The sequence below is a fragment of the Lycium ferocissimum genome, chromosome 4 (genome assembly GCF_029784015.1).
Source record: "Lycium ferocissimum isolate CSIRO_LF1 chromosome 4, AGI_CSIRO_Lferr_CH_V1, whole genome shotgun sequence".
NCBI lineage: Eukaryota > Viridiplantae > Streptophyta > Magnoliopsida > Solanales > Solanaceae > Lycium > Lycium ferocissimum.
The window spans coordinates 16,536,254-16,553,773 of NC_081345.1; the positions used below are offsets into that span (position 1 = coordinate 16,536,254).

The 17,520-nt window shown below is 34.8% G+C and overlaps 2 protein-coding genes across 4 annotated transcripts; both read left to right on the forward strand.

Moving 5' to 3' along the window:
* The first annotated feature begins 4,405 nt into the window (after positions 1-4,405).
* LOC132051636 (uncharacterized) lies at positions 4,406-11,886 on the forward strand. 3 transcript variants are annotated; one of them, XM_059442794.1, is made up of 8 exons: positions 4,406-4,551; positions 4,655-4,805; positions 5,942-6,155; positions 6,987-7,153; positions 9,541-9,665; positions 10,847-10,907; positions 11,378-11,426; positions 11,526-11,886. In XM_059442794.1, exons 2-8 carry the CDS (start codon positions 4,656-4,658, stop codon positions 11,594-11,596), a joined length of 837 nt encoding a protein of 278 aa, XP_059298777.1. In that variant the 5' UTR covers positions 4,406-4,551; position 4,655; the 3' UTR covers positions 11,597-11,886. The 3 variants fall into 3 exon arrangements, with proteins under 3 accessions (XP_059298777.1, XP_059298776.1, XP_059298778.1); XM_059442793.1 differs by having other exon boundaries at positions 4,412-4,565; XM_059442795.1 differs by having other exon boundaries at positions 4,412-4,565; positions 4,655-4,793.
* Positions 11,887-13,719: 1,833 nt separating this feature from the next.
* On the forward strand, positions 13,720-17,519 carry LOC132053781 (acid phosphatase 1-like; the record flags this gene model as incomplete). The annotated part of the gene is made up of 3 exons (XM_059445885.1): positions 13,720-14,265; positions 15,114-15,323; positions 17,462-17,519. Coding segments are annotated over exons 1-3 (681 nt in total), but the record flags the coding sequence as incomplete, so codon positions are not given.
* Between the last annotated feature and the right edge of the window lies 1 nt (position 17,520).

Sequence of the window (17,520 nt, forward strand, 5' to 3'; positions counted from 1 at the left end):
TCCCAACTTGCCGACTTTAGAAACTTACCGACTTTAGACGAAACTTATTTTCTTCGATTCGTTCAGCTTCTAAACCATCCAACCTATGCTATACATGGTTTTAAACACTTATGAAATTGAGAATGGTCTTGCTCTCTGAGCTTACGTCGACTCACTTATGACGCACTTCAGTGTACGAAAGTAGATTGTTTGATTGGAAAATCGTAAAGCTAGTTGTATGGGGGAAAATCCAGGTTAGCAGATGGTCCAATAGGAGCACGCCACGTGGGGGCATGGGGTCAATAAGGAAATGATCCCGGTTGCATCTGAACGACACCATGTCCATAATTCCCCACGGTATCTTCGAGGGCTCGGGACCTAGAAGACATAGCGAGAGACCGGGATATGGTAAGATAAAGATCCATTGGAACGGGGTCATCTTGTTACAATCCGGAACCTATTCATAGTTGGCTAGCACTCACAACTACCGTCGTCATATTTGTCAGTCTCGAGTTGCGCAATAATGTGTGACAGGATGTTAACACTGTTGGCATGTCCCATCATCTATACTTCCACATTGAAAAATCATAGGCTTATGTAGATAAATATACCTTCTAGGAGAAGGAACATATCATCTCATTACACTCACTTGTAACCCTAAAAACTCTTGTTCTCTTGAGCTCTGAAGATAACAAGTTACTCTTTACATTTTCTCTAACACTTTGTCTACTTATTCTCTTGCCATTTATGTTCTAGCATCTTAACTAAGTTGTTCCTAGGTTCATCATGAACATAGAGGGCTTTTGATCGATCACGATCCACTTGTCTTTAACCCCGTTTTCACCAAATTTAATTGATTATCCTAAAATCAATCTTTAGCGGTAAATAGTTTGGCGCCGTCTATGGGATAACAGTTGTGGTATTGTCTCGATATGTTGCTCAAAACTCTTTTTAGTAAGCCATCCAGACCTAATCATTAAGAAACCCTAGTCAAGGTTAATCAATGCGACAACGTACTCGGGAACAACTTATCCGCTATCATCAGCGACCTTCAGGATGTCCTTCCAGCCGTGGATTAACGGAATCTGGAGGAACTTTTAAAAGTGTAGATCTCTGAGCACGCCAGCAACCCTGAGCGTGGGAGAGAGAGAACACACATGAATAGGATTATACCACTCTTCTAACGAATCGAGTCAATTGTCCTAGCAAGGACCAAATCCTTAGCGACTCCAGTGAGAGTGGAAAAACTTATTATGAAAAGTGTTAACCTAAGAAGGAAGGTCGACGAACCCACTCCAAGGTGACGATGATGTATAAAAAGGAAGAGTCCGCTTTTGGAAGGCCATGGCCGCTATGGTCACAACACAGAATGTGTTCATGCAACGATGGAGCGGGTCGTGACTTCATTAGCTTACCACACACAGTCTGAGACTCCCGTTACCAATAAGGGTGAAGTAAGAGTCCTCGAGGCTTTCAGGGTTACGCACGTAGATCCAATGCCTAGCAAATGCCATAAGATCCGTCCATAGTGAAGATCCTCAGACTCGAGAAAGAATTCAATGACCGTATGAACCAAATACTGGGGGGCCCACCAGTCATCAAGGGGGAGCGGCGTAAAAAAGTACGAAAAGCTGTCGTTCAAGCAGAGTGATGCCCAGAGTTGATATCGAAGAGGTTAAAAATGTCTGACATGCCAAAGTAAGGTGGGAGCTAGATCTAGAAGAACACCTGACAACCTTCAAAACCGCAATCACGAGGAATGAATTGCTGCCACACGAAGTTGAATCTGTCATGCTTAAGGAATTCGGTCAAACACTCGTATAGGAAGCACTTTCTTGGTATATTCATTTAACTGAAAATTCTATCGACTCTTTTGCTATGCTTGCAGATTCTTCCATAAAGGCTCATGCTAGGGCCAATAGAACCGAAACCCACAAAGACGATTTCTTCACAATAAAACAACACGAGGAGAGAGTACATTAGGAAATTCATTGTAGATTCGTAGCGAGAGAATGATCTTGCTGCTTCATTGACACCAAATATTTGCCCTGCATAATTTTTATTTAATTAGTCAGACTTCTTGAATCACAAACAGAATGAAATATTTACCTTTCAAAGTCAATGAGATTTTACGAAATTAGCTTGGTGACATTTTGCCATTTCATTTGGCAAAATATCATAACGTATATCATTGTGTATCATTTGAATATTTACTATATAAATCATGATTTTTAATATATTTGTCAAATTTTTAAAGCCAAAATAGTGAAAATAATTATTTAATTAATTATTTAAACTCTACTCCATTTAAATCAAGAAAACAGAGATTGCTCATCAAAGCAAAAACACTACACTTCTGTAATAAGAAGAGAAGAAGAGAGTGCTAATCAAAAGAGTAAACAGGGATTGCTAATCAAAGCAAAAACGCTACACACTACTGTAATTAGAAGAGAAGAAGAGATATTTCTAATCAAAAGAGAAAACAGAGATTGCTAATCAAAGCAAAGACATTACACGTTACTATAATAAGAAGAAAAGAAGAGAGATTGTTAATCAAAAGAGAAAATAGAGATTGCTAATCAAAACAAAAACACTACACACGACTATAATAAGAAGAGAATAAGAGAGATTGCTAATCAAAAGAGAAGAGATTGCTAATCAAAGCAAAAACAGATAAGAGAGGAGAGATACCAAAGCAAGAAAGGAAAAACTATGAATACGAACCTTTCAAATGCAAAAAGAAGTGATCTGAAACGGTGATAAGCAATACAGTTAGTTATATAGAGAGTAAAAAGGGGGAAAAGGCGGTATGCACTCCCCAACCGTGTTCACGTGGATTGGAGAGTGTTACGTGAATTTTGAACTAAAAATGCTAAAGTGGACTTGATCCTGCCAATAATAATAATAAAAAAAAAAAATTGCCATTTTCTGTCAATTATTCACTGGGTTATATATGTCATTTCTCTTTTAAACTTTTTTTTTTCTGAAACTTCAAAATTTATCTCAATTAATCTAATTTGCTTGGGTCTTTCTTTTTTCCTTTTCTCAAATTAATTAATTTAATAATTGAGCTAATGTTAAATCTTCATTTTGCTTAAATCAGTGACATACACATGTGTTTAAAAAATGAGTTTCCATCAACTAGAATTGTTTAATTGAAAAATCGTAAAGTTAGTACGTGTAATTTCTGAAAAATATAGTATAACGGAACATTCAAATTTGCTCTTAAATCATGCGAAATGGGACAAATTTGACCTCCACTAATAGTTGGAGTCAAATATATCCTGGCCAACAGTTTCAAGTCTTTCACTAACCATTATTAATGGATCTTGCAAGCCAAAAATTGGAGAAAATGATTAAACATCGTGTTATTTGAAAGAATTAATGCAATTATAAGCAATATGACCATTAAAAACGAACGATAGTCATCATCTCAAGCCATTGACGACGTGTCCATCATCAAAGCCACATAATAAGATCTCAGTCTTCCCAAAAGCTCCTCGTGACCGGACCGATTGAACTACTTTTTAAAAAAAAAAAAAAAAAAAAAAAAAGTAATTCGAGGAAAATGACAAAAAGAGCTCTTGTGTTTGGGTAGGTTCAAAATAAGTAGTTTATAAAATATGCACTAATAATTTGATTTTTTACATTTGCAAAAGTTAGTAACACTTTTAGGCCCGTTAAATATTTAACAATTTATATTCGCCTTTAATCATGCATAAATATAAAAAAAAAGTCACATCAAATTCTAAATACGCAACACAAAAATTTAAACCAAACCCTAAAAAGATATGAAACAAAATAAAATTACAAGACAAAGGCTGCAATAGATTCTAAAAATAGTTTAAAATTAGCAGAAATTACGAAAATTGTACCTCTAGATGTGAATTTCTGCTAATCTTTTCCTTTTCGTTTATCTTTCTCGTCAGATGTAACAAACAAAATTCCATAAATGGCACTCCCTCCGGATTAAAAAAAAAAATCCACTTAGCCTTTTTTTCTTGAATAAAAAAAAATCAAAACAAAATTAAAAAGAATTAATCTTATTTTTTCATATTTTTTTTTATTAGTGTTATATGATCAAATTAAATGTATTTATTTAATTAAGGGTAGTTTAGTTAAATTTTTTATTTTTGTATAGGAGTTAGTATTTTTTTAAGGGGTGTGTAAATGGCTAAGTAGATTGTTTTTTTTTTTTTTTTTTTTAATCCGGATGGAGTATTATAACTTTCGACAACCTTAATAAGAGCCTGTTTGGATGAGCAAAAAGCGACATAAGGCTGCTTTAGATAAGATGGCAAAACAATGGCTGATAATTTTTGAACTTTATTTTAGCGTAAAATAATTTTAAGCTAGGCTGATCAACTCGAAAAGCTGAAAAGAGCTTATAGGCAAATTATAAGCCAATTCAAACGGGCTCTAAATCAAGGGACGCTATTGTCATTTTTTTTTAACTGTATGCAGTTTCCATTCTTATTTAGAGGGTTTAATAAGATATACTGTTCCTAAACCTCTGAAAATCAACGATCGCAACAGCATCATTTCTAGTCGTTCGTAAAAATCTCTTCCAAGGTTTCAATTAATATGTATGTATTTTAAATACATTTAATTTTGTGATTTGCTAAGGAATTATGATATTGAATATGTTTTCTGGTATTTGATCGATGATGTAAAGGATGTTTACGAGATGGAGCAGAGCGATATCCCAGATTAGTAGAGTCAAGAACTACTCCCAATTGGGAAGTCATTTTCAGTGTCGACATTATTCCAAGGTTGCGGCTGTTGCTGAACCGGCAGTTGAGAAACTCTACAATGTTAATTCCGAGGTTCTTTTTTTTTACATTTTACGGATTACATTTCTTGGTTTGTTTGCTGCGTGAATTTGATACTAAACAAGGTTGATTTACACTAGGGGTGTGTTTGGTTTCCATAGAAAATGTTTTCTTGGAAAAAGAAGTGGGTTTTTTACTTTTTTTCTAATGTTCGGTTAGTAAGTAAAAAAATATAATCTCAAAAGCATTTATATATAATCTAGCAAAACACTATGGGGGTGGGGAGTGGGGGTTCGGGGGTGGGATAGTCAAGGAGTGGGGATTAGGGCGTTGGGTGGGTGGGAGGGGACAATAAATTTGGAATGTCACTTATGGAACTTGTTTTTCTTACTTTCATTAGGCTAGTCATTTTTCTTATTTTTAAGGAACTTATTTTCCTAGAGAAAATGTTTTCCAAAATATTATGACCAACCAAACATGGGAAAATTGGAAAAGAAATTCCCGGAAAATGTTTTCCTCCCAACCAAACACACCCTTAGCCTTTAACACACCCCTTAAGAAAATACTAACTCCTAGTAAAAAATAGGTGTTTTGACTAAACTACCCTTAATTGAACACTACCTAGTTAATATAGTTTCCTGATTACATAAAAACTCACTTATCTAAATAGGGGTAAATTCGGAAGAAAATAATTAATTCCTTCTTGATTATGTAAGTTGACACTTATTTGAATCAAAAGAAAAGGCTAAGTGGACACTTATTATGAACTGGGGGGAGTAGCACTTTCAAATTGGTTGGTGTATTGAGTACCTTATGACCATTAGCTTCATGCTAAATTTGCCTATTGTATATTTAACTAACCTACAGGATAAAACTAAATGTGAATGGAGATATTTATGTTATTACATGAATCATTTCTGTAATTGTCCCCTTTAGGCTGGCATGAAATGAAATGGCGTTTCTATACCCTGCATTGATCTGTTGCTAGAAGCTTAATCTTTCTTAGTTCAATAGTTGTGATGCTTGCATGATGTGCGAAATGAGAGAAGATACCTTTACTTAATTTAAGTTGTTGGCATTTAATACTGAACAGAGTTTTGTTGGATGTGATTGGTCCAACTTATATTTTTGGGATAAGAAATTTGTCTGACTTTTAACGTGCTGCTAATTGACTTTGGTCACTTGAGTAGGTAAATTTGAACAAGATGTTCTGGTCTAAGCCTCACTCACTGGCACTAGCACTTGATTCACCATTCAGAGTTGAAGATCCACAATACGAGGGCTTTAAGCGCTTTATGTTTAAGCTAATGCTGTTTTATAGCAAGCAAAGCAAGTCCATTCGAGGGGCAAATGTTATTTATCGTCGTGTTGTTCACCAAATTGATAGGCCTGCTATTTACGATGGTTAGTCTCTTCGCTTGTCTGCTCCTCGATCATCATAGCTTTTGCTATTTGCTATGTGCCCATGGATCACTATGTTTAACTTTATATTATTTTATAAAAAAATAATATGAATAATTATAACAATGCCACATCTTGTGCCTTTTCTCTTTTAAGTTCAGTATGATTTTGTAGGACATTTAGTAAGCCTGTATCTGAAGTGAAAGATGCAGTTTAGGGAAATGATACAAAAGCTGTTAACAGATGGTTCTTAGCCTACGTTCATTGACAGTGTCTTCCCTTCCTCTCAAGTCTCAATGAATTCAAGTAGTTATTGTTCTCAGGTGCTCTGGTTTTGAGGTGTGAGATTGAATTCTGAAACCGTTGTGCATTACATACCTCCTTATTCACATTGCCGATCGCGAACCTGTTCACAGAATCTGGCTAATACTTATAATCATTTAAGCCTGGCAGCTAGTAATCTCTTAAGACTTTAGCCCAGCTCATTTTTGCTAATCCTAAACAGCATTCTTGCTCATGTTAATACTAGAGTCCTGACTGTTTGAATTTTCATTTGCAATGTGATGGTTTTTGGAAAAAAATCAGCTGGTTGGTATCAAATATGTCTTAACATGATGACCCTTTCTTGTTAAAATACTGCCATTTAATTAATTTGGACAAGCAAACACACAATTGAAAAGTGGTTATTAAATGTGACAGTCAGTGCTATTTTCACCAACATCCTTACTTTTCTTCTTCATCTTTAGAAAGTATAAATTACCTCTTCTTCCAAGATTAGCTATGCTGATTAATGTTTATTTTAGTTGTCTGATTTGCTTATTATGTTGCATGCAGTATTTAGCTTGGAGAAAACATTTAAGACCACATTTTCGTTACTAGTTATCCATATGTGGCTTTGTTTGCGACGCTTGAAACAGGAGGGTAAGGAAGGTGTTGAACTGGGGCAGTATTTGTATGAGATTTATAATCATGATGTGGAGCTGAGAGTTTCTAAAGCTGGTGTAAGTTACAGAACCCTGATACAGAAAATCAACTCTATAAGCAAATAGTTCTTCTCAGCATTCTTTCTGTTTTTCACTTAGCAGTTTCTGGTGGCAACATGATTCATATTGGAACTATTGATCTTGTTGGATATAGTTTGAATTGCTAATTTTTCCTTTGTATTATTCAATCAGCAAAGTCAACTCTTAGATTCAGTGTTTCTTTAGAAAATTTTGGGTTGGAAGTATAAAAAAATATCTAAACATGAAGAATGATTGTATGCCCTTTATAAAAAGGAAAATGACAGTAGAAATGAACAAAGGAGGGAAAGAATGAAGAACAGGATTATAATTATGGGCTGTTGTACTTATCCAAAAAAATTAAAGTTGTAGGCTGTTTTATGACAAATCTGTAGTGATAAGCTGGGGACATCTATGATCCAACAAGGCTGCTATATAAAAGTCTGTGGTGCCTAAGCTGGGATGTTGGTAAATCTAACAAATCACTCTCCTTGGTGAAGAGCTTTGATATCCTCAAAAAGCTTTTTCTTTTTATCTCTACTTCTTCTTTTCTCATTTACACATTTGATATGACAATTTCTGGAGAGTTTTTCTTACTTTTTTGCCTTTCTAAGGTAGTTTATCTGAGGTGAACTCCCCAATGTATGTAGACGTGTCTTGTCTTCAGTTTGATATTAATAACAAAACTTGAATCTATGTTTAAACAGATCAATTGCAATTTCCATGGTCTGGCATGCTTTTTGCATTACCCAATAAGTCATCTTTTGAATTTTCTTCAGTATAATGCTGCCCCTTAATGCTTTTGGAAGAACTTAAAATAAGGAGGCATCACAGTACCATATCTGCTTCCAGAAGACGATAGCTGTAAAAGATAATACTCTTGGAAAAATCTTACCACCATTTGTTAAGCTCCTCCATATGTTAAAGCCTTAAAGGTATCTGAATGGTCCTTCACCCCTCCACCCCCTCCCACTTGTGCTCCGTATTTATCTATAACTTTACAATAGTTGATTCTCCAATCTAAATCAGCAGATCACTTTCCCATGAATGCTATGTTGAATATCCTCAAATCTCTATCCATAGTCCCCCTCGTTTTCATAGGAGAAATTACCATTTCAAAGGGTTGTTTCCCACCTCCCCTCTGTTGTCTCACAGGATCGTGCCAATCTTTCAACCACAATTCTCAGGCATTAAGGACATATATTAAGTTGGGATAATAGACAAAGTACCCTTGATAATATCTCTTTTTCCCTTTTGGAATAATCTTTGCGGCCCTTCTCCTTTCAACTTTCTGAATTGCTGGATTCCGTTTGGCATGATGTTTGTGATTTTCTTCCCGTGTATTTCCAAGATGGAATGCTGTAAGTGTGATATTTCTTGGTGGAAGAAATCTGTAAGGAACGAGGAAGTAGGAAAACTATGAGATCTAACTTTTTGCGGAAATTTGCAAAATTGGGAGATGAAGGGCTTAATAGTCTGCTTGGATACCATATAACCAGAGAATTTCACTTTTGGATTGAGACTGTCGAATTGGGAAGGGTAAAAGAATGGTATGCTCATAGTCAAGATTTCTTTAGTAGACTGCTGAAAAAGGAGAGAAGAGACTTCGGCAACTGAGCAATATTGATCCCAAGAGCACCAAGGGAAGTGGTCTTTTCACTTGGACAGTCGTATAGGGACCCATCCTGACAGCAGATTATTACCCTTATCTTTGTGGGGGTAGAGAGGCTGTTTCCGGAAGGTTAACGAAAAGGAAAGGAAATGAAAAAAAAAAAAGAAATGGAATTTGTTAAGAAGGATAATCTATATTAATGGTGCTTTGTGTGCGAGAAATATGGAGAGGATGTAGGCAATCTATTACGTCATTGCCGGCTAGCACATAGAGATTATAGTGTATGATGTGGAAAGGTGGAAAACTTAGAAGGAAGCAGGCAGGGAAATAGAGCATGGGAAGTTGTCTGTGGTGTTGTCACTAATGTGAACAATATGGAAAGACACGAGCGTTTGAAAGAATATAAAAGTCGTTGGTAAAGATTTTTGGAATGTTTTTGTACTGTGTATGACAACTAAATTCTCTTTGTAGAGAATCATGCTTTGTGTAAGAGTCTGTACTTTTGTACAAAACTCATATGTGGGGTCTTCCTTGTTCACATATAAATTAATTTACTTCACACCCCCCTCCCCCCCAAACCCAAAAAGAAAATACTTCTCATCTTGGTTTTGGTTTTGCACAGTTTGTAGTGGGAAAGGGGAACATCTCCGTGATGACAAGCATAATCTATCTTTGTCCAATCATGATTTGTTTGGCATGACAGTTTCTATATGGTAAAATAACAAGATTAAGAAACTTACGTTTACTCCTATATTTTGTTCTATCAAAATTGCAGGTTAACTTATTGTTGATTAAATGGATGAAGGATTTAGAAAAGATATTTTATGGTAATATTGTCGCCTATGATGCTGCGATGCTTCCTGAAGCTAAGCAGGATGAGTTGCAAAATGTAATTTGGAGGTAAGGCATCGGAATATTGGTTCAGGCTCCAGAACATATATGAACTCTGCAGGTCTCATTTTTTTTATTTTTTTGTTTTTTAAGTATTTCAACAAATGAAGTTTGCAATCCGAACATTTTTCCTTGGTCATTATATAGATTGTTGCCCATTTCAAACTTAGCGGACTCTGCTTATTTAGGATAAGCAAAAGGATGCATAAGTTTGAAAATACTTAAGACTATATGAGCTGAATTTTCTAGACCATAATCACATATAAGAAAGAAGAATATAATTCCAGTCCTTAATTTGGCTGCAGTAGTGTATCAGTCATTAGATTTGCTTGAGACATTTCTAAGCCACTATATGTGAATGAAGGTTGTAAAAGTTGGTGTCTACTTATCAAAACAGAAATAAGCGAGCTTGGAAATTAGGCCCTAGATTGTGTTTTCAAAAGTTACAAATGAGAAAATTTGTAATGTATCTCTTTCTTCTTTCTTTTTTGTTTCCTGATAAATAGTTTATATTGAATCTCTTATGGAAAGTAATAAACAACTCTTCTGAATTTTTTAAGCTTGCAACAAATGATGATGACAAAAGTCAATTTAGTGCATCAGCCCTACATCAAGTCAATTTTAGCTACAGGCAAGCTAAGATTGTTAAAGGGTTAATAATCAAACTAATCATTTAAAGTCAATTGCTTCTCCCTTGTATTGAAGCATAGCTGAAAGTGTTATTATATCAAAATCTGCTTCTCTCCTAAGAGTAATTTTATAGAAGTTGAAGCCTCTGCCTCATTACCTATTTTTAGGGAGTTCATTGACGACGCTCGCTCACTTTTTTTTTTATCTTTAAGTTGCCTATCTTTACAAAATCGACCTAAAAGTTGGAGACTTCTCTTGAAACTGACATTGCCGAAGGGTAGTTCCAACTTGTAGGTGGAACTTGGAACAAGCTGTTGGTTGTAATTGCGGCTGCATTTTTTGAAGCATGATGTTACTGTGGTGTTATAATAAACTATGAATTGGGGTGGCATGGTAGGAGGGTATACGTAAAGATAGTGTAAAATTTGGTAATCTGAAATGGGTGAAGTTCTCTTCATTATGCCCTAATAGAATTAAGCTTAAATAGGTTGCCATTTGTTTACCAGTGACAATTGTATGTGCATTTTATTTTATGGGCCTTCTGATGTTTTATGTTGTAGGAATGTCTTCTCTGATGATGGTACATCTACCCCAACGGATGCTGCTTTGCTTCCTGTCCAGGCAAGTATATCTTTGTACATATACTTGAGAAGCTCCTCTTGATGCAACGGTCAGAAGTAAATACTTGTAGTGGAAGCTACTTGTTGTAGTTTAAAAGAGTCGGTGATTCCATGGCAAGTGTGGGTTGTTGGAAATCCTTTTGCATTCTTTTTGAACGATAAAATTGGTCTCATTTCTCGTCCAGTTGCTATTAGTTTTCTCCTGGTATTTACTGCAAGAAACAGAGCAGTTTTGAGCCCGGCATAGATTTGTTGATGCTAAATCTTTTTAAGTAATTTTCTGTGCATTTAATTTTCTTTTGTTGGGCTCTGTACCTGAGGTATAGTATGCACCGGTTCTGCATACCGTTCTTGTTTGTCTCAGCAAATGCATTTTTTTTTTTTGGGTTGAGCTCTGTACCTAAGGTGTACTGCATTCAAACTATCTGCATATGCGATGCTTATTATTTTCCTTTAATTGTCTGATTGCAGGCTATGTCAAGGTATGTTCGCAGGGAATGCAGCTGTCTGTCATTGACAGGTACTAATTCCGCCTCAAACAAATATGTATATATCAATTTATGGTAATGATAGTTCTGGAAATTTATCTCATTACAGTATGATGGTTTTGTTTTGTCAGATAAAGAAGCTATGTTTTCTGGAAACTTCATGTTCACTTCATTGGGAAACACAACAGCTGATAAAGTGTAATGAGGGGAGAGATCAAAACCACACGTGTTCATCAACAGCACCCAAATTCATGGTAGAGATCCAGGCCTTCTTATCAATGACATTATAAGAAGAAATTGCAGATTGCTTAATTAAGCAAGAGATGTGATGTCCACTATTCTCTATCTTTAGTAAACTTGTATAAATCTGAAGCTGCTGGTTTTTTTTGTTCCCCAGTATGAAACTTGGATGAAAATATCCTACTGTCAGATGCTAATTGCTTTGATTTTAAATCATAAAAGTAATATACGAGAGTTCAAGGTTTGGATTTATGGAAGTGTAGCGATATGTATTTCTGTTTTGTTTCGGGGAAATGAGTTTATAGCTTAAATTTATCTGGGACACAATTGCTGATAATTATTTATGTCAACTCTGCTATAAGTACTCTTACTACTTGCCCCATGCCTTATTGATAGGGAATTTCTGGAATGTAATATCTTGGATTCTTTAGTTTCCTCCCATACCAGACTCTCTAAAAACACGTATTGTTTCCATGACACTTATTCTGGTCTGTGTATTTTGTTCGACTGGCCCTTTCTTTCTCCTTTTAAAGAGGAGCTTCTCCTGTATAGTTATTGGTCAAGGAAGTTTTGTAATTCTAAGGTCTCTCAAAGAATAGTCACTCTTAGGATGGACCTTTTTTCTATCCATCTAATGTCGTCTTTTCCTTTGAAGTTTTCTTGCATCATGGTGTCCCTTGTTGGTTATTGGATAAATGAGCTCAAAGCCAACAGCTGAGGATTCTTCTCTTTTGTTCGGATGTCTAAAGCGCTAGTGAAGTTTTACATTTTACGGTGCATATAGTTATACCATCTGGTAGAAAAAAAGAAAAATTCTCATCTATTACTTCTACTTCTCTCCATTTGTAACAGAAGCAGCTTTTAAGGCCTGTCCTCAATCTTTTGGAAGTATGCAAAGTACTGTGTAATCCTTGAAGTTATGGAATCAAAGTTAGGAAAAATAAAACAGCTTTTGTGAAATGAAAGGATTTGTTTGGGTTGGCGGGAAGAGATTTAGAAGTAGAAATTTTTCAGCTAGAAAATCGGAAGGGATTGATTTGGGGTCCAGCTGGAATTCTTTTTATGAATTAGAATCTGATATGAAATGTAATGTGTATTTAAGAATATTGTTGAAAGATTGTAATGTGTATTTTAACCCACCTATTTGGGACAATTCAACTTCCTCCTCTCCCCGTGCCATGACCTACTAACCGGAGTGTGGATAAAATAATATGAGCATATATATATATAACATCAAGTTAAAAAAAATTAGCTTTTGTTTGACTGTAAGACGGAACTTTTTCTTAAATATAAAAGTTTGATAAGAAATGGATCTTGAACTTAATTTCAACTCAAAAAGTGGCTCCTAAAATGAAGATTTGGGAAAGTAAAGATTACATACAATCAGGTGTAACGTGTCAAAGGTCATTGAGTCGTCGTAAAGGAGATTAGTGTTTTCGCGCTTTTAAGCAACAAGGCAAAAACTTTATGAGGGCAAAATTTAAAGACCACCCCAAAAGAAGGACAATCCGTGAAAAAAAATGGACAAGAAATAGCAGTATTGTGGTTACCTGGTTGTGTAATAAAAAATTTGTAACTCTTTCAGGACTTTTAATAAATCGAAACTAACATTTAATTGGATTTGAAATCAAACTCTCTACCGCTCTTCTGTCTCGGAGATAAATTATCCGCCTCTGAAGTGGGATAATTCAATAGGATCGGATCAATTTGACATTTTCATGGTTTAGAGAAGCCCCATACGTGTGGACTATGTGCTGTATATATTTCATTTTAAAAAAAAAGACCACGTGAAAAAGGAAAGGCATGAATCACGATACTTTGGACAAAAACGAAAAAAATACTTAATATAACGACACTAACGTACTTAACGTCCGTAAGATAATGAAGCAATCTTATTGGCCTGACCTATCCACGTACCATTGCTTCTCTAACCAGATTTCCCTGTCCTGTCACACGCGTATATATGTACACAAATATACGTATTCTTTATCCCCCATTCCATTGACTTCATTACTTGACTTGCAAGTTTAGTACCCATATAAATCTTCATCTTTTTTGAAGTCCTCTTGAAAATCGAAGAAATAAGGTTACTCTTTACATTTCGAAGGTCTTTTTTATCCAAAATCAAGAAAACCCCGTCAAGAATCTGTTTTTATTCCATTTGTTTCAGTATTTCACAGATTCTTGGAAATTGGAAGAATTTACTTCATACCCAAGAATGAAAATGTTGAGAATTTTCATTTTCTTGGTGTTGTTTAGTTTTGCCATTGGAAATGAAAATCTCAACTCTCATGTGTTTCCTAGGCCATTAATTATCGAGTATCCTGAAAATAATGAGCCCCAATTGAAGGAATATGATGAACTTAAGTTGTTGAAATGTACAAGTTGGAGGTTTGCTGTTGAAGCTAATAATTTAAGTCCATGGAAGACTATTCCAGAGGAATGTGCTGATTATGTGAGGCAATATATTGTGGGTCCGGGTTATAAGATGGATATTGATAGAGTTTCAAATGAGGCTGGAGAATATGCTAAAAGTGTGAATTTGGGAGAAGATGGCAAAGATGTGTGGGTTTTTGATATAGATGAGACTTTGCTTTCTCATCTTCCTTATTATTCTGACCATGGTTATGGGTATGATTCTTTGACTAATTTTCTGTGCATTTTTTGTTAAGGGCTAATCGCACATTTGATCTCCAAATTATTGATAAATTCTTATGTTAGTCCTTATGATCTATTTGATGGGCGAAAGATTGCTTATCGGACACCGCCAGCACTCTTAAACAAATTAAAACTGTCTAATAATGAAAATTTCCCCTGTTCAGTCAACATCCATTATGTAGAATGCTTTAGATTGAGGATTAGTTTTGCTACATCTTTCTTTGAAGTCCTTATGATATTGGTCACTCACATTTGACTTCAAATTGATTGAAATGTTTGTTTATGACATTTCAAAATGTCCTTTTGAAGTTTTGAATATTCAAACCAAATTTACCTTGATTGTCAATTGTTCCACTATTATTTACTCATGTGTAATGTTAGGTTTGTATTGTTACTCTATATTTGACAGTAATATAGTTCTAAAAATAGTTCAAATATAACATATTTCTTATATAAAGGGACAAAAACACGAATTTCAATTGATTGAAGGTTGAATACGTTTAATCAGACATCTGATGTTACCAATAACTGAGGGATCAAAATTGCTATTATCCCTTTTGCTAAATTTATACTTATGGTACTCTTAAACATAATGAATTTTTTTCCTGTCCAGTCAAAATCCATTATGTAAAATGAGATAGATTGAATATCTGTTTTGCTAATTTCCATTTTGAAGGGGAATTTCTCTATTTTACTTGGAGTTAAGGTTCTGCTTCTAAACAATTTTTGATATTTACTGTTCATGAGATTTCTTTTTGGCCACTATACCACTTCGTTTAATAGTAAGCTAGTGGTGATTTGTGTTAATTTCTATATTGTAGATTGGAGGTTTTTGATAGCGTGGAATTTGATAAATGGGTTGAGAAGGGAACGGCGCCAGCCTTAGGGTCCAGTTTGAAGCTTTATCAAGAAGTTCTGAGTCTGGGATTCAAAGTTTTCTTGCTGACTGGTCGCAGCGAAAGACACAGAAATATTACGGTGGAGAATTTGATGAATGCTGGATTCCGTGATTGGCACAAGCTCATTCTGAGGTGAGTAAATGAGTATGATTATATCAATAAAGTTTGCTGATTTCATTCTTGGTGATAAAAAAAAGAAAACATACATGAGATAGGAAACATATTCAGAAAGAAAAATTTGTCTGAAAGAGTTTTCGAACAACCATGCCATTGCTTATCGGCTAATCCTGTATTAGAGTTCCTTTTTTGTCCCTACTAAGACTTAATATGTATGAAGGCACACTGCTATATATATTCTCAGAAAGACAACACCAAGTCCATCAAATGAAATCAGTAAAGCTTTGCTTCTTCTTTCACATGTTTGGTTGGTTGCTGAAGTTTTATTGTGTGTATACTCTTGAACTATACTGATAAGTTAACAGCTGGAACTTTATACAAATATTAGGCTTGATACTGTTTCCAGGATCCTTCATAGATGAAACATTACTCTCTAAAAGTTAATGCATTTAAAATGTGTGTTTCGGAACCTAACTCTAGAAACACGTATCTGACAATCTCTAATTTAGGGTCTGGCTTCTAAGTTCTGAGTTTGCTGCTTGCTTAATTACATATATTTGCTTCAAAATCGTACTACATTATATAGTTTCTATGAATAACTTAAGGGAATCCCCAATCAGGATGTGCTTTGTGACATAGATGAACAAATGTTGTTAGTAGATTAAGTCCATATGTTTTTCAAGTTGAATTAAACTTTACCATACTGCGGACCTTCGTAAATCTTCTTAAATAAATGGGCAGAATAGCTTGGGACCCCCCTGAACTTGTCGATTTTTATTCGGTGTACACCTAAACTATGCGTTGGCTTAATTACCCCCCTGAACTTGGTAATATGATAGTCTCGACCCCCCTAGACGCTGGCAACCCATGGTCGTGTGACACACGCGCTGCCACATGGATTTTTTTGTCCATGTGGCATTTTTTAAGGATAAAATATATATTTTTTACCTTTTTAAGTTCACCAATTATTTAGATCATCTTTTTTGGGTCAAATCTGTAAAAAAAGAACTTGAAACAACAATATTTTGACCATACTTTTTTTTTATTTGGCTAAAGATAATGATATTCTAATCAAGTTATTTTTATATATTTGGCCAGAAAAAGAAGAAATACACAGTTAAAGCAAATAATCATTGCATCTAAAAAGAAATAAATAAAATATCAACCAAATATTTTAAGAATTTGACCCGAAAAAAATAATGTAGAGTTGAAATAAATAGTAATTGCATGAAAAGAAAAATACACAATTTTTTTTTTTGTAGAAAATACACCGTCTAAACTTCATTACTTTTGCTAAACCTTCTTTTTATTTGGCTAAAATAAATAGAGTTTCAACTAAGTTATTTAGATTTGGATCCAAAAAAAAAGAAGAAAAAAACACATAGTTGAAATAAATAATCATTATATCTAAAAAGAAAAAGATACAATTGGGATAAAATATGCAATGAATATTAAGAAAAACCAAAAAGAAACACAATTGGAAAAAATAAATCATTATATTGATTATAAGGCAATTAATAGTTGAAAAATACTCCACTTGGAAGCTAATTTTTCAATTTTTGACCCTTCCACGCGCCTAAAAGAGAGTGTGTTCACGCTCTTTGCCACATCAGCGTCTAGGGGGTGGTCGAGACTATCATATTACCAAGTTCAGGGGGGTAATTAAGCCAATGCATAGTTTAGGTGTACACTAAATAAAAATTGATAAGTTCAGGGGGTCCCAAGCTATTCTTCCTAAATAAATGTTATGCATATTTACTTATCCCACATATGACATATCCGTCTGATGCCAGATGATGTTTAGCTTTAGCATGTATATCGTCTTTCTCGTTTTCTTGAATAACACGTGGTCAACTTTTTATTTTGTCTGAATTCCTAGTTTTGTATACTAAGGATGTTCAATTTGAAGTCTAAAACATTAATGTCGATTCTTGGTTTGAACATGGGGGTTAGGGCTTGTGGGAGGGAAAAGTTATGTACTTTGTACCATCTCAAGTGGTTGCACTTAGCACTTCAACATGTTGCATATCTTTTTTTTTTTTCCTTCTCATAGTCAGGATCAGAAAAATGACAATGACAATGCTACTGTATCATGCTTTTCTAAGTAATCTGGATAAATCCTGAGTAAAAATTTGTTTAATGATTGTATGCAGGGGCTCAGATGACCATGGTAAAACAGCAACAACCTTTAAATCAGAGAGGAGAAATGAGA

What these genes read in the sequence shown, in the direction of transcription:
- LOC132051636 (XM_059442793.1), top strand. An exon ending in TGAGAGTTTCTAAAGCTGGT is followed by an intron (nt 7,154 to 9,540) that starts GTAAGTTACAGA and finishes TCAAAATTGCAG; the next exon opens with GTTAACTTATTGTTGATTAA. An exon ending in TTGCAAAATGTAATTTGGAG is followed by an intron (nt 9,666 to 10,846) that starts GTAAGGCATCGG and finishes TTTATGTTGTAG; the next exon opens with GAATGTCTTCTCTGATGATG.